This window comes from Amphiprion ocellaris, chromosome 10 (genome assembly GCF_022539595.1).
Source record: "Amphiprion ocellaris isolate individual 3 ecotype Okinawa chromosome 10, ASM2253959v1, whole genome shotgun sequence".
Taxonomy (NCBI): domain Eukaryota; kingdom Metazoa; phylum Chordata; class Actinopteri; family Pomacentridae; genus Amphiprion; species Amphiprion ocellaris.
Genome location: NC_072775.1, coordinates 6,784,959 through 6,808,837, shown reverse-complemented (window position 1 = coordinate 6,808,837; position 23,879 = coordinate 6,784,959). Strand labels below are relative to the sequence as shown.

Below are 23,879 nucleotides of genomic sequence, written 5' to 3'. Positions count from 1 at the left end.
CAGGTGGAGCCTGAGGCCACACCGACTCTCCTCTATTCAGCTCCACAGATCATACAGACAGACAGACGGCTCTGCTCTGGCCTCTCATTCATCCCTCATGTCAGCCCTCCTCCTCCCCACCACACACACTGATTCTTTCATTCACTGAGATCTTGTGGTTATCCCTCCAGAGAAAATCTGCCTGGTTGTTTTGTCTGTTTATTCTTGCTGTAACTGAAAAAAGCAAGTGTGTGCTTATTCTTATATACAAAAAGTCACTCCATTCATTCTGTTTTCTGTTGAAGCTGCTTCAGAGAGGTGTTTTTTCAACTGTTATTTCAACTGTTATATTGGTGGCATTGACAGGTGTCTCTTTCACTTGGTCCACACCAGTTTTTGATAATATATAACCCAAAAGTACACACGTGATTGTAGCTAAAAAAATGTTTGTGTTTTCTGAAGCTCAGGTGAAAAGTCTCTGTAACAAAAGTTGCATTCAACTTTACCTTTTGTTACAAAAAACATCATAACAGTCACTGTACCATCCAATACAGAAAAATAAGGCCCTCAGTTGCCCTCTATGTTCTACAAAAACACTTTCTAGTGCACACAACTAATGACCAAATACCCCATATGACGCACTTTTACAGGCTCCTAATTTTGCTTTGGGGTCCACTGGAATATGTTTTCATGCTTTAAGGTAAGAATAATTTTTTCTTGCTGTACATTGCACTATTTAATTAGGAAACAAGAAAACCAAAAAAGCATTATATGAGCATCTTTAAGACTGTTTGTATCTATGTTTCTGTGGTGTTTTGGAGCCTACCACATAATTATACCAGGTCATTATGCAAATGATGCATAATCAAGGGGGAAAAAAAAGAAAATCAAGCCGAAATTTAGAATTATTTTTGCATAAGTAAATACATAAACAAACAAACAAATAATGAATCAACAAAAATATAAATGAATAAATAAATAAATAACATCTTTGTCCTTAGTTTCAACTTGTGTATTTACTAGAAATCACCAAGAAAACTGTTAGGGGTCATTTTAATTTCTGCAGCAGTTGTGCTTGTACAGTAATATTGTTTAAAGGACTTGTTTGTTTGTTTTTTTTTTTTTACAATTATTTTAGCTACTAGTGCCGAAACTGGTGATTTGACTGAATATTTCCTCTCTCTCATTTCACTGATGGCATAATATTTTGAATTTTACCTACTAAACTTTGCAGTTTGAATTACAGGTGAATATAAAGTGCTGAGGAGACAGGACTACTCACTGCTGGGAGTCTGAGCAGTCTAGTCATTTGCAATTCATACTGTTTATTTTTCTATAGCAGCCAATCAATGTTTAGTATTTACATTCAGTAATTTTTACTACCTCTATAAAACAGGTTTTATTGGGGATAGTTTTCATACCAGGTAAAAACACAACACAGAACACAGTTTTACCTTACTGACAGCAACTACTCTGATTATCATCACTCTCTTTACACTGTATCAAGGCTGCTATAGATGGATACTTCTTCACATTTTAAGTGATAGGTTGGTCAAATACGTTGTGGATTAAGCAGCTGCGGTAAACACACATTCTCCAACACTACTTGTGACATGTGTACTATAAAATCAGACTGTGAACCCAAACATTTTGGATATTATTTGGATATATATTTTGAAATTCTTCACAAAAATGTGGACATGTCTGGTTGTCTGCATTTCCTGATTAAGCTGAAACAAGCCTCTCTCTCCACCAGCATCCTCGGGACTTTCTACAGAGGTGTGGTCGAGAGAGTCCTGACTTACTGCATCTCAACATGCTACTCCAGCTGCAGTATGTCAGACAGAAAAGCCCTGCAGAGGATAGTCAGGGGAGCTGAGAGGGTCATCGGAGTTTCCCTCCTCTCTGTTCAAGAACTTTTCCAGATCCACTGCAGGAGTGGGGCGCTGAACATTGTCAGAGACTCCTCACACCTTCTCCACAAAGTGTTCAAACTGCTACCATCAGGCAGGCGTTTCAGGAGCATCAAAGGAAAAACGACGAGAATGATAAAGAGCTTCATACCACAGGCGGTCAGATTATTAAACTGCTGGCCTGGTCTACTGGAGAAACAATATCTCATCAATAAGATGACAATAAAGACTCATTTGATTTGATTTGCTCTGTAAACGGCATTTCTGATGTTACCATAGTTACCACAGGAGTCATCACATCAGTCAGGTTGGAATCTCAAGAATTCCAACTTTCAAAAGTGACACAACAGCAGCTTCACCCTGCTCTTTATACAATAATGACAAATGCAACACTGAATACTGGAGCCGCTGATGATGAAGATGTCGAAGAACAATTTTATCCTGTTTTGGAAAATGGAAAATTCTTCACTACAGCTGCAGCATCATCATAGTTTCTATTTCTTAACACAAAGACTGAAGAGTTTCAAGGTTCATTTCCACTTTAATCCCGTCCAGAGATGTTCACAGACATGCACTTGTCTGGCTCCTCTCTTACTGAGATGCCTTCAAGCAAGATGTTGGATTCCAGCAGCTCAAAGTCATCTTTCTATGAAGTGTAGAGTTGGTGGGGTGTGATTCCTAATTTCTATTTCAAGCATTGCTAACTATCCACTATGAAAGCTACCAGAGTCCCCCTTAAATAATCAGTGAGCTCTGTGTCAGCAGGTGTGTGCTCACATGTGTGTACATAAACTAAAGACTACAGTCTCTGTATTAATCCTCCACTAACCAGCCATTGTTTCTCTGTTTGCTGAGTATGAACGCTGAGTTTACCTATTTGCTTGTAAAAATCTTGACAACAATAACAGCCACAGTGGACTCTTCCCCTTTGACAAACTGACATCTAAGTTATGGGATTAGCTCCTGTCAGTTACAAGTGTTAGTATGTGATTACTGAAGGTGATCTACAGGGGGTTAGGAAGAGGCAAAGCCACAATGCCTCATTTACAGAAACCAGCTGAACACAAACAGGAACGATGTTTACAATGTCCTCATTTTTTGAAAAACGTAAACATGAGATCACAGATCTGACTGTTCAAGGAGACTAGTCCAGTTTTTCAAGGCTGTACCACACAGTACTAGAGATTCTAACTAAATTCAGTGGAAACACACTAAGGAAGTTAATCGTGATCTCCATGAAGCATGTGGCTTTAACATCCACTGAAGCTGCTCTGCCTCTTAAATTCAAAAACATCAGACTTATGTGGACTGATCAGAAGACTGAACTTCTTCAAATTAACTCCAACACAGCTCTCCTGGAGCTCTTTTGGATCAATATGTAATTGATGGATTTTTGAAGTCCATGGAATACATCTTGCATACATTTTAATTAAACATAAAAAAAAAACAAATGTTTTTTTTTGTTCATTATGATCTTGTCTTTACAAATTCCATAATTATTTATGATGGAAAAAATCACTTATTAATAAAAAATGACTTGATATCACTAAAATGTCGACTAAATAACCGTCCAAATTTATTAACAACCACCTTCTAATTAGCTAAACAATAATAAATGAGCTTCTTCAAAAATTTTGATCGTGTTCTTTTTATTAAGGTGAGATAATCATGACAGATATTTCTTTTTTGGCAATATATCAAGTTTGATATATTAGATAGAAAACAACAAATTGTATCTGTGTCTGAGAAATGACTTTCAACTAAGTTACCCATTACAGAAACACCTCTCAAAGACGTGTTGATTCCAGATTACACGACCGTGATCATTTTTTTAAAAATGAACTACACTGAATGGTCTCTGTATTGTTTTTATTGATTTTTTAGACTCTTTGGCCTCAGATTTAACTTGATATCTCGTCAGCAATACAAACCTGCTCTTCCTTTGTTAAGAACAGTTAAGTGGAACTCAAATTACACAATGAGCATTGCTGACCAGAACTTGTCTCTCATCTATTTTTAGACTTATTTTCTACTCGTACAACTTCTTGTGAATGAGGCTCGGTCCTTTATTTACAGTAAACTCATCAATCATGACCGTATTTTTCCTTAGACTTCTAGTTCAAACCAGTTAACTAATTAGTATATCTTGCCCTCGAATGACACTTGTGACAAACATCCAAACGGAGCTACAACCAGAAACCTTATCTTTGCCGTGAGCGTAAGTACATGTGTGTTGTCTGTCACCTTTTGTTGATCTTCACTTGAGCTCTCTGGTGATTACAGACACGCCATGCAAACAAAACCTATCATTACCTTACAGTCAGGCTTTGCAAAGATTAGTTGCACCTGCAAACAAGCCCGCTGTTGCCTAATGTGTTATGCGGAAATCCTCTTGGTGTCTTTTAAAATGCCAGCTGTTTACATTGCCGAGTATGAGAGATGTTAAAAAGGTCTTGAGACTAATACTTCGTCTCTTCTGTCATGCGTTTCCTTTCTTTAGGGGTCAGAGTGGTTTAGTTCTGTGTTTTATGATCTTCAGACTTCAGGCACATGAAGGTAAATATGGCACAAAATCAAACACAGGAACGTATAGACCAGCTTGGATGAGCGTGGAATCAAACTGACCAACATAATGCAGAGTTCTCTTCTGTCACCACACCTGCTATGTCAACAGTTTGTCTTTTCTTCACACCACACGGTTGGGATTAACATGTGGACTCTAGCTCGGGATCAAGCAGTGAACACAGGTCATGCATCGCTGGCTTTGTTTCACTCAGGAGCAGGATGTGAGTTTTGCATCTACAGACCACAGAAGTGTCCTTTGAATTGTATATCAAGTAATCACGCCAACGTCTAGCAGCCGAGTCCTTCTACTCCTCTACGTTATTGATTTGCATTATTTTAGATTATTAAGTATTACCTCATGTGCCAGTCTGTACAGTTTGGATTTAGAGGTATTGTAGTTTTTGCTCACATAGTGGTGTCTTATGTATATTTATCCATCTTTGTTCCCAACTTTAAATGTATGTCTATTGAGCTGCCATAATATTAAAAATGTGACATCATGTATTTTTCTGTCCTGGCAATAATGACAATTTTGATTATTTTTTTCACTGTGTCTGTGTGTTTTTTTCTAAAGCTGTTAATTAATGTATTTTCCCCATGAGTCAGTCTAAAATTCACAATTTGGATTTAAAGCTATTACTAACTCAAAGAACCGTGTTCTTTTCAGTATTATCTATGTAAAATATAATTTTTTCCTAACTTAAAATGTATGTAAGGTGAGCTGCCATAATATAAAAAAATATTAAAATCACAGTATTTCTTCCCCTTAAAGTGATGCAAATTTAAACTTGATTTTTTTTTCTGTCAGGTTTTAATACAGTACATTTTATAGTTTAATCACTACCTAAGTTGGTGTAAAACAGTGGAATCTGTATATATTTTAATTGTTTCATTTTAGAAGTTTTGAATAAATGAACAAACTTTGCAAAACTACATCCTGGTATGCATTATTTTAGATTGTGAAGCATTTTGTTAACCCTCCTAAATCAGTCTAGAATTTAATGTTTGAATTTAAAGCTATTTTAGCTTTTCATAAGCTCTTCATTTGGTATAATTTCTGTTGCAAACTTCAGCTGAGGTGCCACAATATCAGAAATGTGATGCAGGTTCTGCTCACATTTCTGTGCTCTATTCTGGTGGTAATAACTCAGATTTTTTTTCATGGTATCTTTTTCTTGGTTGCACCTGAGTTGGCCTAAAAAACAAAAATCAGAAAATAGAGGAAACAATCAATTTAGGAAGCATTTTGATTGTTTTGTAAAAGAGTTTTTAATTAAGAGTTCCCCCAGATGATCACTTTATTCAGAAAAAGACAAACTGTCCATGCATATTTATGACGTGAAGCGGAACAGACTGATTTTGTTGACCCTACAGAGTTTCCTGTAGTGACACAATCAGTCACATGAAAAAAGTAACGCAGAAGTAACAGAAGCGACAGCTGAGAAAGCAGCGTATGTTGGAAGTGTGTAGGGGGGAGACAAGAAGGTAGAATATCAGAGGTTTTCTTTTTTTGGAGTGTGGGCGGTGGGGGGAATCAGGCCCACAACACACACACACACACACACACACACACACACACACACACACACACACACACACACACACACACACATATCCCTGTTAGTCCTTTCTACCATTATCTCATGTTGTCATCTCCCCCTTTCAAGATATGGGGATCCTCTGGCAAGACCCCTAAACCCCCCTCTCTTTGCCGGACACACACACACACACACACACACACACACACACACACACACACACACACACACACACACACACACACACACACACACACACACACACACACACACACAGAGGGCCAGTGTTCTCCCCTGGGGGGGTTGACGAAGATGAAAGGAGGAGTGGTGAAGGGACTGAAGGAGCAGATGAAACAGATGAGATGACCTCGCTCCTCATCTTTTCTTTCAGCTCTCTCTGTTCTTTTCCCATATCGCCTCCCAGCATTTCTACACTCAGATTAGGGCTAATTCACTGGGGTTTTTTGTTTTGTTTTTGTTTTTTATTTTATTTTATATGTCAGTGTCACAGTTTCATTTAATTCATTTCTTTTATCCTCGTACAGTTTACTTACAGGAACCATCACCAAGACATCTGGGGTCAAATCTTCACATCTGTAGATTATGGTTCAGATACGTATCTTAGCATTTGTACAGAGTTTATATTTTCCTGGTTACTGAGTGTTCGACCCTTAGTCTTTACTTAGTTTGCAACACATTTATATATTAAATAATAATTAATCCTGAATTGTTCTCTTGATAATCTAGTACATATTTTCCATCCTGTGCAAAATACCCTAGTAAGACCACAAACAGAGCATATCTTCCATTAAGGTAAATGTTACTACTGCTATGTCTTCTGAAACTATGAAGATGTTTGCTATCAAATACTGCCACCCTGTGGACACACAGAGTCACTGCAAGACAACTGATTTCTATTTACATGGCTGTACGCAGACAGACAGACTAATGTATTACTGAGACTGCAGTTAAGTAAATAAAAGAATCTGTGAACATGATAAGATGAAATACTTGTAGTTATAAAATAGGAAGATATTGTCAAACTGATCAATTTCTCCAAAAATGGATTTTTGGCTGCAAGTTGATGGGTGAAAAAATTGTATCAGCTGATCTTACTACCATCTCACGTTTACTGCTGAGGTGGGTGAAAAATTCAGATTCTTAAAAAAACTTCTCAGTTACAACTCAGCAGTTCATCAGCAAATTGGAAGAATCAAGTGTTGAAGTGCTTACACTAGTTAATACTACTGATGTATAAAAATGGGTGACAAATTAAAAGAGAAACCAACATAAAGCGTCTTACTAAGGTGCTGAGCCACTACATGCCACCAGAACAGCCTCAGTACTCCTTCACAATGATTCTCCAAATCTGTATCTGTACTAAGCAACAGTTCAGTTTGCTTGTAACTAACAGTTGACTCCGCAACACTTATCCACTTTTCCCATACTTCAGCAATGTAAATAGAATTTTGTGACTTCACTCAGTGTTTACAGCTCAGTCATATAATATAATAAGAAGAGGACATGAAGAGGACATTGAAGCCATGGGAACTGAGCGAGTGGTTTAGGGTGGAGCTACTTGATGAGGTAAATGGCTCTAATGACTGTGAAGCAGCCTTCAGGGGGTTCTCCTGTCAACTGCTTCAATTTCCTGCCTCTTTCTGCAGGCGCCTCTCGGATAGACTTCCTGGTACCTCTGGAACCCAACGTGGACACTCACACACACACACACACACACTCACACACACAAACACACACACACACACACACACACACACACACACACACACACACACACACACACACACACACACACACACACACACACACACACACACACACACACACACACACACACACACACACACACACTGGCCAGTCTCATTCTCTTCATCCACCCAGAGTAAGTTAGTCATTAAATCAATGCACAGTTTGTGTCAAGCTGTGTGTGTGTGTGTGTGTGTGTGTGTGTGTGTGTGTGTGTGTGTGTGTGTGTGTGTGTGTGTGTGTGCATGTGTGTCCTTACCATATCATATATATATGTGTGTCTTCAGGAGGTGCAAGGCTGAAGACGGGACGTGGAGTGAACTATAAAGTGTCATACTGATTGATCTGTGTGAGTGTGTGTGTGTTTATAAAATGCCAACAATGACCATATCCATACTGTGTACATCCACATTAGGACACACACTGTCTGACCTCCAAGAGACATCTGTACACACTAACACAAATACATACATTCAGGGCCGTTTTCACATATGGATTCTAGGAACTTTGTGTAAACACAATTGCTTGGACTAGAAAATGGTCTGAAGAGTAATATTGACCTAAAAATAATTACAGATCGATCATTATGTTTTGTTCTGGGTGGATTTCAACACCCTCAATAGTGATCAAGGATACTGATAATTATTATTTCAGACTAATATACATTTGCAGTAAAATTAAAAATCGTGGTGTAAAAATTTGAATAACACAAACTCCAACACAAAAACTTGACAAAATGTATTTAAAATGAACACATATATTTAGTTAAAACTGAACTCTTCACTTTTTATTCTTAGGTTTTGATTTAATTGTATTACCTCATGATTCTAGACATTTTCACCATTTCTTTACTGAGCTATTGTTTAATTTTCCAACACAGACATTCCTCAGTTAGAGAAGAGACTTGCCAGATTTCATTTTCATGTCAAGTTAAGTGTGTTTGTTGGCTTCATTGAGGGTTTTTATTGTGCAGTATAGTGTTTTTAAAAAGTACTGGATAAAAAAAATGGATAAAAGTAATATTTATCTAAATGAGAATCCGTAAAATAAATAAATAAATAAATAAAAAACAATACTGGTACTTGAAAATAAACATGAATATTGTTTCTGTTGATCAGCCTGGCCTACACATCAGCTAAAAACAATGATATGTGAGACTGAACATAATTGACCAGTATCATGTTGATGGAGGAGGTAACTAAAGTTAACTGATATTACAGTTTGTAAGCTGTATTTGACTATACTAGACTACATTCAACTCTTTGATCCTGGCACAGCACTAAACCCAAGTGTGGAGATAAACCTGTCTGTGAAAGACAATAATTTGACTACTGTTATGTTTTTCAATTGTTTTGTCTCTCCATGAATCAAATGCCTTGTTGATGCTCAGCTGAGCTTTCCACGATGTCGGTAAAATTCATGTTTGGCCAGGCGAAGTTTTGTTTTTTTGGAATTTGTGTTATAGTCTGCGTTGAGCTGGGATCCAGTTGTTAGTTTACAGTTTACATAGGTGGACTCCTTTTCTAAGCCAACATTAGTGGTGTTGCACACTGTTGGTGCTGTGAAACAAAGAGAAACACTGAGGCCTGGCATTTGGGACTGATCATTAATTTTCCTCTAAAATTCACACCAAGTCCTTCAGAGAAAATCAGAGAAGTTACATCACAGTCTGTTCATAAATTAGCAGTAAAAAAGCAAATAATACATGTACATTGTTTCAGATTCTTACACATAGCACTTTAAATAGGTAAACTATACAGTATGGAGGTTGTATGCAACTCAAGGCGGCTCCTGTGTCATTAAAATGTTCTTCAATTTTTTGTTTTGTTATCATACAGTCCTGTTGCAAACCCACCACTGGGAGTCACTGAAGTCCCATTTTCTTAAACCATACACATATAGATGTGTGTTAAAATAACCAAAACACAATCTGTGCTCAGCAGGGTCCATTGAGGATGAAATGGTAAATAACAAATACAAAATGACATTACATAACTTTGGTTCATTAACACTGGAGAAGAGCCGTAGACAATAAAGTTACAATCTCTACCCAATTCCAAATAAAAATCACAAAATGTACCAGAAATTGCCACTGAAAGCCCAGTATTCATGACACAATGATAGCCCATTATTAGTCACTGTGCTTTCTGACAGGTCTCTGACTCTGACCTAATGTACCTGTAAACTAACTTTAAATCACTCATGCAAGAAAAGAGCAGATCATTTATGTCTTGGCCCAGCCTTGTAATCATGGGAAATGTTGGCTGAATCATACATATTTGAACATGCATACAATTTATCCTCTTTGAAACAAGATTTATAGAGGTTATAAACTTGAACAAAAGCACAGTGAAAATCTAGTTTTTTATCATTTATTTAACAACAACATAAATGGATGTAAAAATTCGTCTGTGGAAACAGCAAGTACAAACCTGACCTCAGATGCTTGTTTTGTCTTAACTTCTTGTTAGCCGCTACATTTTCTACCCCTCTTGATCCAAAATTCCTTTAATTGCAAGATATTTCAATGTTTTCTTGTGCATACCATATGAGTCACATCTCAATGCCAGCGGGGTTCAAATCTGGGTTTTGACAAGTTAATTCCATCAACCTCCTTTTATTCTTTTTGGGCCATTCCTTGGTGGATCTGCTTGTGTGCTTAGGATCATTATCCCATTTAAAAGTCTGGTCCAAGTTCAACTTTTGGACACTATCTCCAAGCACTTTTCCAAATAATGCAGAATTCAAAGTTGAATCATTGACTAAAAACTGCCCAGTCCCTGAGACACTAAAGCAAACCACAACATTTTCACCAAAACGCTTCACAGTTAGTTTGAGGTTTTACTCCTAAAAGCTCTTTGGTTTGTGCCAAACATGTCTCCTGTTACTGGGGCCAAACTACTCACTGATCCATCTATCATTCCTGTATGTTCACTGAAATTTGGCTTTAATGTCTTTCTGGACAGCAAAGGCTCCTGTCCTGATCATTGCCCTTCCAATGGAATGGTTTATTTTCCATATTTTGGAAATATATCCACAGCCTAAGACGCTCTTTAGGTCTTGGCATGATGACATCATACTCTTCAATGGCAAAGAAGAGGTGTCAGAGGTTTAAACTAGACCAGTTCTCTGTGTTATAAATGCGGGGGCTTACTTGCTTTGACCATTGGAATGAGTATAAAACGTCAATTTTATGTGTTTTTTTATTTGACTATATAGTAGTGTGTGTTTTTGACAGTATTATTTATCATAGCTTCAGTATTTTTGAAATACTGCAGTACACTTTAAAAATGTGGTATCAACCAACCCTACTGTCTGTAGTACCTCTAGCTAACAACATGTTAAGCTAAGAAGAATCTTAGGAACTCAGAATAAAGCAGACATTCAACACGAACTGTCATTTTCTTTTGCAGAACCAGCATGAAAACACAGCAATACTGTCCAAACTACTCACTTACTGGATACCTGACAGACTACACTCTATACCAATATGCACTCAGAATATTGCAGTAGTCATGTCTAGAAGCACACAGCTCCACAATACCCTACAAAGCTTGTCTCCTGCTGTGGTTGCCTCTTATTCACTGCAACTTTATTAGCATCTGACAGCACTTACAGGAGCGCTTACTGGGCAGGGCTCAGGGCTGGGTCTAATAAGGCCTCACCTTGGTCTGGGTAGGAGAACGCTGCTGAAATACTGCTTTTGTTTAAAGCTTGGATGCAGATCTGAGCGCCAAAGTGGTTGTGAGAGAGATCGCACTTGAAATTCTTGCTAATTAATGTAACAGGCGGCTGCTAAATAAGCTCTGATGTTTGGCAGGGCTGGTTTCTGTAGCGTTGTTTAACAAGGGTAAGCAGGCACACACACACACACACACACACACGAACACACACTTTCCCAGAGCATGCGGACACCATCTGGCGATCTGCTGATAACTTCCTAATAGCAGTAGAGGGATTATGTGAAGTTTTATGGAGCGAGCGGTGACTGTGTGTTAAAGTCCTCTAGATGGCAATGCTGTCTTCTGGTTTCGTTTCATAACCGCAGCAACAGCAGCAGCTCTGATTACTGCAACCCTACATCAGCTACCAGTAGTACTTACTGGAGTTTTTTCTCCTGATGTTGCAGTATGAGATTCTTATTAACTTCATTCACGAAAAACAAGGTGTTCGCTAAAACCAAGGAACAAACAAATATTCTTCTTCTGGAATGTGCAGGAAGATTACTTGTCATGGGGAGAACTACATAGTCTGTTTGTATTTATCAAACTACAGCTACAGTGGAGTTTCAAAGACATGTGTGTTGCCTTCAGTACACTATGAACGATAAAAATCAGGATACCAGCTAACTGGTAAATGACCACAAGTGTCACCTTCTCAATGACTGTCCACCAGAGAACAGAGCACTCAGGTGATGACAGAATCTGAGTTGTCCACATTGTCAAACACACATGCATTGAGGCTGCGTTCTTTCTGTCTGCCAGCAGGGGGAGATCCTCTGGTCCAAAGGGGAAGTCTGATTGTATAGAGGTCTATGAGAAAATGCCTTTGCTGCACATTTTTTTCAATTAATATTAAAATGCAAAAGTTTTACATCTTTGATACTATAGCTGGGTCCCATGACTGAATTTGAAGTTCAATTGCACCTCAGTGGCATGATGAAGCTGGTCCTTCTACAAAAGTTCCTTCAGACACAGCCTTCTTTTCCTGGGCTATGATGGATCCAATGGGTGTACCCTTCACAGCAGAAACTATCCCAAGACTCATCGTACGACAGTTGGATTTTTGATAGTATGGTGGAGTCTACAGGCAGCAAGATAGCACTTTTCAATGTAAGTACTGGGTCTTCTCCTTTTCCTCCATCCATCCATCCATCTATCATCTATACACCACTTAATCCTCATTAGGATTGTGGGGGTGCTGGAGTCTGTCCCAGCTGACTTAGAGCGAAGGCAGGAGACACCCTAGACAGGTCACCAGTCTATCACAGGGCTACATATACAGACAAACAATCACACTCACATTCACACCTACGGACAACTTGGAGTTACCAATTAACCTCAGCATGCTTTTGGACTGTGGGAGGAAGCAGGAGTACCTGGAGAAAACCCACACATGCACAGGGAGAACATGCAAACTCCATGCAGAAAGATCCTAGAAAGGCCTGGAAGGCCAGGGATCTTCTAGCTGCAAGGTAAAAGTGCTAACCACCAATCCACTGTGCAGCCCCGATTTCCTCCAGTATATGATAAAATAACAAAAAATATAAAATCTAAACTTTGAGCTCCATCTTCTCAAAACAACTGAAGTCTCAGCTTTTGTGCTGACAGTTAAGTTTGGCTGATAAGGTTGCTAGATGACAGGAGTGGTGCTCCAAGATGCAAGGATAAAGGCAAGAACAGCCAGTGGTGCAAACAGGAAGTACTTTAAAGATCTGACCGTCTCATTTACCAACCAATGGTTCAAAATCAGCATCCTTCAAAGGAAACGGTTTTAATTGCTGGACATGAATTTCCAAAATACAGCATTACAAAAAACTGGTAACTGAGCAACATGTGTTCCTTCCTGCACTCTGGACTTCTAATAGGTCGAAGAACAAGGCTGATCTCAAATGTAAAAAAAAAAAACAAAACACTTTTATAAAGTGTGAAAATATGACATTCTGCAGCAGGTAAAAACAAACATGTTTAAATATTCTGAAAGGTCGTGCATCACTTATGTGTTTTCTAAGCTGACACCCCATCAGCAGAACATCATTTGTCTTTATCTAGCAAACAGTTTACGGAGCTGATTTGCAGTGATGATCCAATAATGGTGTATTTCGGTCAGAAATAGTTTGAGTAAACTGTGTTTGTTCTTTCTGTAGAACAGAGCTATTTAATGTTGCAGGAGGATTCAGTGGCGTTACATAATTTGAGCAAATTCAGCAGCAAGTTTTACAGCACTTCCACACACAGTGTATGTAGGTTAGAGGTGGTTGGGGTGGATGTACTCTGGCAGGAATGTGAATCTGAGACATTGTGGTTTTGGGATCAGTGCAACCATCATGGTGCCTCACCATCCAAAACTGATTTCAAAACAGTTGGGTTTTAAACTAGACTCACCTCCTGCTGTGACTTCCTCCTTTGTAATAAAATTTTACTAGCATCTGACAACACTCTTCTTAATGACTCACTCTGACAATGATCTAACACACATATATGTGGTTATTTCACCTTATGGAAAACAGGCTTTTAGTGTGGCGGCATCTATTGCTGTTATAGTTTCTGCCATTCTGCCTGAGCAGCAGTAAGAACAAACCTTTCCAAGACATTCAAACTGACCCTGAACAGACTGATACAAGTGTGATGTTTTTTTTTTTTTGTTTTTTTTTTTATAAAATCATGTTTCTGTTACGGGCTGCACAGTGGCTTGGTGGTTAGCCGGTTCACATCCGGCCTTCCTGGGATCTTTCTGCATGGAGTTTGCATGTTCTCCCTGTGGAGCGTGGGTTTTCTCTGGGTACTCCGGCTTCCTCCCACAGTCCAAAAACATGCTGAGGTTAATTGGTAACTCTAAATTGTCTATAGGTGTGAATGCGAGTGTGTTTGCCTCTATATGTAGCCCTGTGATAGACTGGAAACCTGTCCAGGTGTCTCCTACCTTCACCCTAAGTCAGCTGGGATAGACTCCACCCCCCGAGACCCTAATGAGGATAAAGCAGTGTATAGATAATGGATGGATGTTTCTATTACAATGCTTTATCTATAGTTCATATTTCCACTCATACATGTATATACTCAAAAAGTTTAGCTATTAAATAATGGCATAAATGCTGTCATTTAATTTCAATGGCAAAAATGTATACTTTGCTTTCTTTCCCGACTAAATATATCACGTTTTTGCAACTACACATTGCTGTGAAATCTTGAGTTCGAAATTTGGCCTTTGCAATCTTGTGGCTTTAGGAGTGAATAGTGGTGCTGACTGAGAACTTGAGAACACTGTGCATGCAGATACATAAGTGGCCTGTCAATCGTAAGGTAGACCCGCCCTAAAACATAGTCTGCTTTGTCGTCTATTTTACTTAAAATGAGACCATAATTTACAAGCAAACATCATGCTGTACTGAAGTAGATGTTAAAAATTACATCATGAACTTACTAGGATGATATTTACTGATGTAACCGATCAAATGTGAAGTGGGATCATTTTCTGATAGGTTTCTGTGCAATCACTCTTTTTTTGCAAACAGCAGGTGCCCCCTACTGGCCATTAGAAAGAATGCAAGCTCAAAGCACATTCACATTGGATTCAGTTTTCCAACCTGCAGGCTACATCTACCTTTAATCTACAGTCTTTGGTTGCAGCAGGCAAACCAGGTTGAACACCACTGCCTTAGTGGATGCCTAAGCTAATAAATGCAATATGAGAGTATTAGCCTAGTATGTAGTTCAGTCATTCTAGCTACTTTACAGAGGTGCATCAGAGCCATGACTACTTTACAGTTATGATGAAAAAAATAATGAATCATTAACTTAAAGTCCCAAAGACCTCATAGACAGAATGACTGAAAAAAATAAACTAAATTGCTGTTTTGGCACACATGCACTGGCAGCAATGACAGCAACTCAAACAAGAAAAGCCATGGGGGGGTAATCGAGATTTACAATTATTTAATGTCAAATGTAGTTTACAAATGGGAAAGACATGTACCATTTCCAAGAATATACAAGACACACATTAGTTCTGACACAATTCACTTGTGCAGTTTTTAATCTTTGGGGCAGGTTCGAATCAACAACTTGAGAGGAAATGCAATGTAAATGCCACTGCTTAGCATTATGTTCTGTGTTTCTGTCCAGTATTTAACCTACCAAGATGCAGAACTACATAATGAGCTAAACAAAGGAAATTAAGCTAAAATAAAGATGACTTCAGCTACCGCAGCTGACCAACTCATGCTTACTTTACCCCAGAATTAGCCAAAGGATCCCAAAACCTCATTTATTTCTCTCTGAGTGTTTAAATTGTGGGCCTTTTACATGATTTAACAGTGAATGGAGATGATCAACATCCAACTTCAGCATCAAACCCCTTTGTGAGAGCAAACACTGCTGACACTGAGATGACACAAAGTCTTTTTAAAAAGCACATGAACAGAACGTGTCTCTTGCATTAAGGCCATCTTCGTCCCCTTTATTAACCGTGTCTTTTTTTTATCACCCAGGCTGCGTGAACAGGTCCACTCGTGGTATTTGAGAAGTTTTATTTTTTCTTTTTTTTCAGTATTTCTTACAACAATACAGACATCACAGAATACATAGTTTTACAAACACAAAGCACACCACCACCTTGGCTGCTGATGCTGCTGCCGTAAAGGGAAGGGAGAGGGAGGGGAAATGCTGCGGGTTCTGGAGGTTGCCAGTTCAGCCTTGGCCATCCTTCTTTTCCAGAGACTTCCCTCAGTTGTTATAGCTTACAAAAGAACCTGCCCTTTGGGTTTGCTGTTTTGGGACCTCTTTTTGCAGCATAGCAGTGTGGGAAGAATGGAAAAAAGCTTTATTTTGAGACATGTAGGGGTAAAAAAAAAAAAAAAAAAAAAAGAAGTGTCTAGACTATGATCTGAGCGTGTTGTTACTCCGCCTGATTGGAGGTTAAAAGAAGAGGCTCAGCTGGACAATGTTTCAACTAAAGAGCAGTTTCATCATTCTGCAGGAAATCTTGGGCAACAGGATTCTCTCCATTCAAAAAAACTAACAGCGTCTGTCCTCGCTTCATCATCAGATCTACAGTTTTTCAGGGTACTCTGCAGAAAAGTTACACCACCTAAATCTTGACCATCTAGTCTCGAGTACTTTATTATTACTTAAATTTTTTTTAAATTCCTGTACAGTCAAATAAAACTTCAACGGATCTTCAAATGATCTTCTTTTTTAAAAAATACAGAAGGCTTCTTTTATTCCAGCCATTTTTTTTACCCCCCAAAAACATCATTCCCAAACCCTTCCAACTAAAAACAGGACTTTGATATTATATACTTCTGTGTGTGTCAGTTGATGGTAATGTCTGTGTTTGTGTGTACATGTGTATGAACTCTATGTCATTTACACCCAACATTGTAAACATACATAGAACTATAATACATGTGCTTGCACTGCATTTTGAGGAGGGGAGAAATTCTGGTTTACTTCACTAGAACACCACAAAAGAGGGGAAAGAGGGGGAGGGCAGGGCTCGTGAGAAGAAGAAGAAGAGGTGGAGGAGGGCGAGTGTCAAACTCCTTTTCAAGGTTGTGAGGTTATTCTCAGTTTGGTTGAAAGCTCAGTTTTAGTGGACAGGCCCTTTTTTTTAAATTCTCTTAAGCAACAGTTGCATGAAGTTTTCTCTCTGCAATACATAACAAAAAAACAAAAGAAGCTTTCTGTCAAGTCATCATGGTAGAGCCTGCTGTCCAGCACCACTGAAGTGTCAAAGAAGAGCTAGCAGGGGGGAAAAAAGGAAGTTCTTATATTCTGTATTAAGAAGTTCCTTTCAGGTCCACCTCCAGCAGCGTGAAGCTACCAGGTCTCAGCAGGGCGTAGCTGGGTGTGGGAGGGTCTCCACTGACTAAAGGTCCATCAGTGGAAGACTTTCCCACATTACATCTAGAAGAGTCATGTCAGCGAGGCAGAGGAAACAGGTCTGTTGACCATCTGAGGGGTTTGGAGGGCTCCGTATTTTATCTTTTTTCATGTGAGCAGGTGACGAGGCAGCCAGCCAGAGAGTCAGTGAGTGCTGCTCAGTCTTTTGTTCTAGCTACCGTCACCCTCTTGTCTATGAATGCTCTTGGAGGCTCAGGAGCTACCGACTCAGGCCACACAAGAAAGAGAAAACAAATGACGGTCGACAGGGAGCGAGACGAAATCCAAGATGGAGGAATGGAGTGGAGGGACGAAGAGGCAGGGGTTGTGCTATTTTACAAGTAGACACGCCTCAGGTCTCCGGGTGAGGTGATGGTGTTGCACTGTGGGCACAGCTTCTTGTTCCCCTGTGGTGGACGGAGAGACAATAGTTAGCTTGGAAAACGAGTGATATCTGAGCCACTCAACAACATCATGAGCGTGAAGAACTTATGGTGGCCATCTAGAGAATTTTCAGACATTTTGTAGTAAGACTGCTGCGATTAGTCAGGATAGATAGATAGATAGATAGATAGATAGATAGATAGATAGATAGATAGATAGATAGATAGATAGATAGATAGATTATCAGTGTTACAGCAGCAGAAAAAGGGAGTATCATGAATCTCGACACTGAATCTGTGTTGACATCAATATCAAACTGTGTCTAAAATGTTTCGTATCATTCTTACATATTTTCTTCAGTATTAGTATTTAATTGCTGTACCATAATTTCACTGAACTCAACGCTACAGTTCTAGAAGATGGTGGCTTCAGAGTAAAAGTTTCCGAAAAAGCTTCCAGTGTATTCTCACTGAACAAAATGTACTTTGTAGACTTGTAAAGTTTCAGTAGCTTAGCACAGCAACAGTTGCACAATGAATGAACACCTGAAGAGGAAGCACAGAGGACATTCCTCAGCACAGAGGCTCTTTACTAGGCTCACATATACTGTATTTTAATACAGCTAAACTCCCAATAAAGCTCTTCTCATTTACAAAATGCTCTGTTTCTGTTGTCAGACAACAGAACAAATATTAAATAGTGACTAAAACACGGTCCATTAAGACTACGTGTTAACCAGTAGTCACTTCCAAGGTGCTGCTCTGCACTGCTAAAATACTAATAGTGTGTTGCAGCTCTTACAAACTCCTCCTCATGTGAATCTAACCCTGCCTGTGCAGTACAGTACCATCTTACAGTCTTCTCTGCTGCCTGGTGCTCTCCCTCTGCACTGCTTTGATAGTGTGCCATCTGCAGTAAAGCAGCAGGTGATAATATGGAACACAGAGCTGACAGCATAACAACATTCTGACTGGGTGGTCTCTACCACTTTCCTCCAACCTTGTCTTTTTTCCTCCTGCTGCCTCTCTAGCAGTCAGCTTGTTTCTTTCTTGTGTTGGCTGCTAACTGCTGGCTGCAGGCGCCTTCCTTCTAATGGTTTCACTGTGCTGCCTTTGGACTGGTTATGTATGAAGGAGTATAAATGTCAAAAAAGACTATGTGAATAAATGAAGTATGGTGGGAAATCTGGAGTCAGCTAGGAGAGGAAGCTGCAGCAGTTTCTGATTTTGTGGTGGATGTTCCTGTGCCTTTGTTTCCTCTATGATTTAATGCCATTCTAAATATTACACCACCCCACAAAGTGACCTGATCAACATGTTAGGGAGTACAAAACTGATCATCATTCATCACAAACGTACGTCTCTGGTATGTGGAAACTTTCATCAGTCTGATGTCATGTGTAGATGATGTGTACAAAGTAGTGTGTGTGAGTTTAGTCTTTCTCCCAAAAAAAAACCACCTAGTGTAATATCTAACATGGGCCCAACAGAATGCAGAAATCTCATTACTGAAATTCCTGCACTTTGAAAAAAAGTCCTCGGTGGTCACTACAAATGTACGAGTTCGTCTGACCCCTGAGGATTTCTAGGCTTCTTTTCCTGTAAGCCACTGAATAAACTCTTAGCGCAGGCTAAAGTTGTCTGAAGGGCGTATTCACACAGCCTCAAGTGGACTGAGGTGGTTGAAGAGTCTGACAGATATCACACACTCCTGCTAAGAGGATTTGTGGCTCCAGAGCACTGACAACAGTCTTGAGAGTAGAAGAAGAAGAAGAGAGTGTGATCGTGATGAAAAGGAATGAAAGAGGGATGACGTGGAGAAAAGTTTGGGATGATTTAAAATGCATTCACAAAGGCCCCTGTAGTCGCACTTGGTACAGGTATTGAAGATTACTGAAATACTTTTCAGGCCATCTTTGTGGCCAGAAAACCACATAAATGTATGAAATAAGGCCTACTGCTACATTTACATGAAGAGACTCATTTGTAATGTTTCCTGATATTTCCAGAAAACCCTCTGAACTTTCTCAGATGGAGCTACACCTGTCACATCCCCATTATATGCAATGACAAAAAATAAATCTGCACCACTGACAGTTTTGTTTTTTTAATTACTACAGTGTGTGAGGGAACATTCCTCTTGTTTGTTTGCATGCCTGTCGGAGCTATGTGCTTCTGTTTAGCGTGGGCGGTAAGCGTGTGTGGGTGTGTGCTTGTCACGCTGCACTCCAGCTGCCTTGCTTATTAAAGCGGTAAGGGGCTGGGCTGACGTTAACTAGATTCCCGGGCATTTACTTTGATCAGCTTGGCCCTCCTGTTTTTATAGCTGTCTCCAGGCTATGAGTTTAATGCTCCATACATTAGACCGGCGATGGCAGCATGCACGTCCGTGCACACGCCTACACAGAGAACACGGGTACGCAGCAAATGGAAACAATGGGGCTCATTCGAGAATGCTTTCTCTTAAAGATTACCAGAAAATTTAGAAATTCAAGTAAGTATTTCTACAACATGCACATATGGTTTCATGAATCTTCATCAATCAGTATTGATCCTAAAATGAATGCATGTTCCAGACAATCATTAACACATCTAAATGTCCAATTAAAACTGAAAAAGGAAAGTGATCTAAAGTTTGATTTATACCTCTTAGTATGAAGCCATGTAACCTTTGCCGTAACCTGATCTGCACTCAGTAAAAATGTAATTACATGTCGCAGTAACTCAGACTGTGATTGCTCCGCTTGGTGTAAACACCACGTATGTGTCTTGGCAAAATCAATGCTTTGGTGAAAGAGCATAAAATACGTAACTGGCTGTACTTGTATCTGCCTTGTTCATCATAGAAATACAGTTGCCAACATTTTGTCGTTGTACACTGTTTAAAAGTTTTCATAGCTCTACCAGTCCCTGTACAGTTGACTCTGGGCAAGAGCAAGCTACTACTTCAACCCTGAACTGGACTATATCGCGATGTTTATGCCTCCTAAGATAGATCTTGTGTGTGATATTGAATGTGAGATTAATTAACCTCAACAAGTTTTCTATTTGTATGCAAACAGGTTCAGTCAGTGCATACCAGCATGGCATTAATCTCTGCCACTGTACAGATACTATTGCCCTGTATACTCTAAAGTGGCACTAATGGTGAGCTTGTTAGTGATCCTTTCCCTATGGGTTGAAACTGACAATTGAGTATACCAGTGACTGGAACGAGGCTTGAGGGAGAAAAGATGAAAGAATGAGAAACAAGTAACGTACAATGAGGTGAGATGGGAAAGTTGACAACATCGAAGAACATGTGGAGCGAAAAGAGGTGAGAACAGGAAAGAAATCAGAGAAAACCAATAAGTAGACTGTTTATCCTCCCAGCAGCAGGAACACTGTTTTCCTCTGCGCTCCATTTACCACATTAGCACCAGCTAATTACACTCTACTGAATATATTAGACTAACTAATAACCAACAAGAACCACTGTGTGGTGTGTGTGTGTGTGTGTGTGTGTGTGTGTGTGTGTGTGTGTGTGTGTGTGTGTGTGTGTGTGTGTGTGTGTGTAGACCTGAGGCACTATGAAGAAGTCATTGGAGGTTGGAGTTGACCACTTTATTCCAACATTTTAACAAGCCTTTTGGGGACCATTCCATCTAAGCTTTTCCCCTTCTGAGACTACAAGTGTTTGCATTGCCTGGATTTGTGTGTGCAGCGAGAGAACAGGTCATTTGGGGAATATTCCATTTTAGTTTCTCCCTATGGGGCACGGATACAGAGAGAAACTCACCGACTATGAAACGAGGCTGCAATAACTGCGTGTCATGAGGAGGTGCCCTGCAGTGTGTGAGTGTGAACCAGTGCAGGATTGTGAACGTACCAGAGTCCTGAGCCAGCATTCTTCACAATGGACGTGCCAGCACTGGATGGAAGTGAGCGGCATTGTGTAGGAGTCCTAAAGAAATGGAAAACAATGAAATGAGACTTCATTCACAGGACACATACATGACAGTTACCGACAAACAACCAACACTGTACATTCCCTGACCGACCAAATGTACCAAACCACTAACCATGAAACGACACAGCCAGCAGCCACAGAACCACTGAGCAAGGCAGCATGGGGGCAATTGAACCGGCAACCTGCAGGTCTCACACACACACACACACAAACGTACGCGAATGTACAGACACAACATCGGGCAAGCAACGAGCAGAGACGGAAGGAGGCAGGCAGAAGGGGGGAGAAGATGAGGGAGAAAGCCGTGAACTAGCCCTGCCGGGCGCTCACTTCTTTTCATTTTGAAAAGAACGGAGAGATGAAGGAGGAATGGAAGGGGGTGAGGGGAGGGAGAGGAGCGGAGGAGGGAGGGAGTGCCTTACCCTCCGTAGGGGCTGTGGGAGGAGCCTCTTTATGCCGCTGCCGTAGCCACCAATCACAAGGCCCCTGTACAGGCAGTACAGGCCGAGGGGGAGGGACTTAGGCTGCCTCACTCCGACCTCATTGGCCAGTGGCCGGGGCCCTGGCCACGCCCCTATGCTCTTGATCTCCGCGCCTGACTGGATAGCAGGCTTCCTCTGCGGAAGGAGGGGGTGAGGGTGGGAGAGGAGAGGGGGCGAAAGGTGGCAGCTAATCATAGAGCCGGGCTTGTACTGATCGCGCACACACAAACACCACAGTGCTGCAAACACGCGTGTGGAAAAACACGTATACACTCGCATACACACACACAAACACGCACGTCGGAGATATGTAGCTAGATAGCCAAGAATCAAAGTGACTTCGCTCAACTTCGAAAAGACACGACTAAAATTAATAATAAACGCTTGAAATTTTAAGAGTTCTCAGTGGCTACATCTTTTAATTTTCTTGCAGTGCAGATAATGGCAGGTGAATGTTGAAAAATATGGCTTCAATATCCACTGACTTCACCCGACACACCAGGCTAACAGAAGAATGCACTAAGGCAAGCTTGAAGAGTGCGTATAAATCAGCTGCTCAGGTAATAAGTGTATCCTAATTATACTGCTATTGTAGTAACAGGTTATATTTGAAGTTTTATTTGTGACAAACAGCTCTGTGGTATGTATTTGTGTTAGGAAGAAATGGTTTAATATAGCTACGAGTATCTAAATTCAGGAAATCTAGTCATAATTCATGAGTCCCACTGTGTCCTTCATTATCCTGGTAAATGTCCTCACTGGCACTCCATCATCTTTATCCATGAAGTTCAGCCTACTGCTTGGATTGTTTTATTCTTAAATTTTATATGTTTTTCAATCTGTCGCATGGAATCTAGCTTGTGGGAAGTGCAACCCTACAGCACTGAAACACTGCTTACAGTAAGAGGTAATACAGAGGAATAAAATAAATATACTGGCTAGTACAAAAACGTGATTTCATGATTATTTTTAACTTAATGTAGTTACTAAACTACTTGACAGATAAGGTATAGTTTTCCAACATTCTGTTTGCAATGTTTACATGTAAATGCTTTTCTATTGCATTATCAATCTGTATTAAAGGCAGCCATTAATTTCTACCAATACTAACAGTCTTAGTTTTTGTGCCTTGAATCATTTATTTTCAGAAATATTAACTGCACTAAATTTTAACTCCCCTTCCTAAAATGACCAGTACATAGGGGTACAAATCCACTAAGCTTCCCTCAAGAACCCAGAAAGGAGAAGGGAAAACTTGAGTCAACTTGGTTACAGCAGGAGGGCATTTGTTTTCCAGTAATGCACAGTGATCTGACAATGTAAATGTTACGACTAGAAAGAAACATTTGGAGAAAATTTGTGTAAAGGGGACAGCAGCTGTGGTTCCCAATACAACCTGTATATTTCTACTTGGCAGTGGAAATCTCCAGCTTCTTTAAAATGCTCCCCCTCTTGCCAACTACTGAGAGTAATCAGATGACTTTTAGATCAGACACAGTGACAGGGAGGGAGCACAGTGACAGGTTAAAGACAGACAGAGACAGATTAGATGGAGGACGTCGAGTGTGCGTACGCATGCTTGTGTTTCCCTGTATGCCGCGGTGTGTGTGAGAGATGAGGGACAGTGACAGATGAGCAGAGAAGAGCCGAGTGTCCATGGGGCAGTGAGTGATCGATCGCTGTGCCTTGCCCTCCGTGTCA

General features: G+C 40.0%; 1 protein-coding gene across 12 annotated transcripts in view; it reads right to left on the bottom strand.

Moving 5' to 3' along the window:
- Window positions 1-15,402: 15,402 nt before the first annotated feature.
- Window positions 15,403-23,879, bottom strand: part of rnf220a (ring finger protein 220a) — a 181,464-nt gene continuing 172,987 nt past the window's right edge. For 6 of the 12 annotated variants that reach the window (XM_055014410.1, XM_035949362.2, XM_055014407.1 and 3 more), the window contains 3 exons: window positions 22,119-22,313; window positions 21,616-21,690; window positions 15,403-17,771 (listed from right to left, as the gene is read on the bottom strand). In XM_055014410.1, coding sequence (XP_054870385.1) covers window positions 17,700-17,771; window positions 21,616-21,690; window positions 22,119-22,313 — 342 coding nt within the window. In that variant the 3' untranslated portion in view covers window positions 15,403-17,699. The remainder of the gene's footprint in view (window positions 17,772-21,615; window positions 21,691-22,118; window positions 22,314-23,879) is intronic. The other 6 variants (XM_055014412.1, XM_055014411.1, XM_035949364.2 and 3 more) reach the window with 1 other exon arrangement.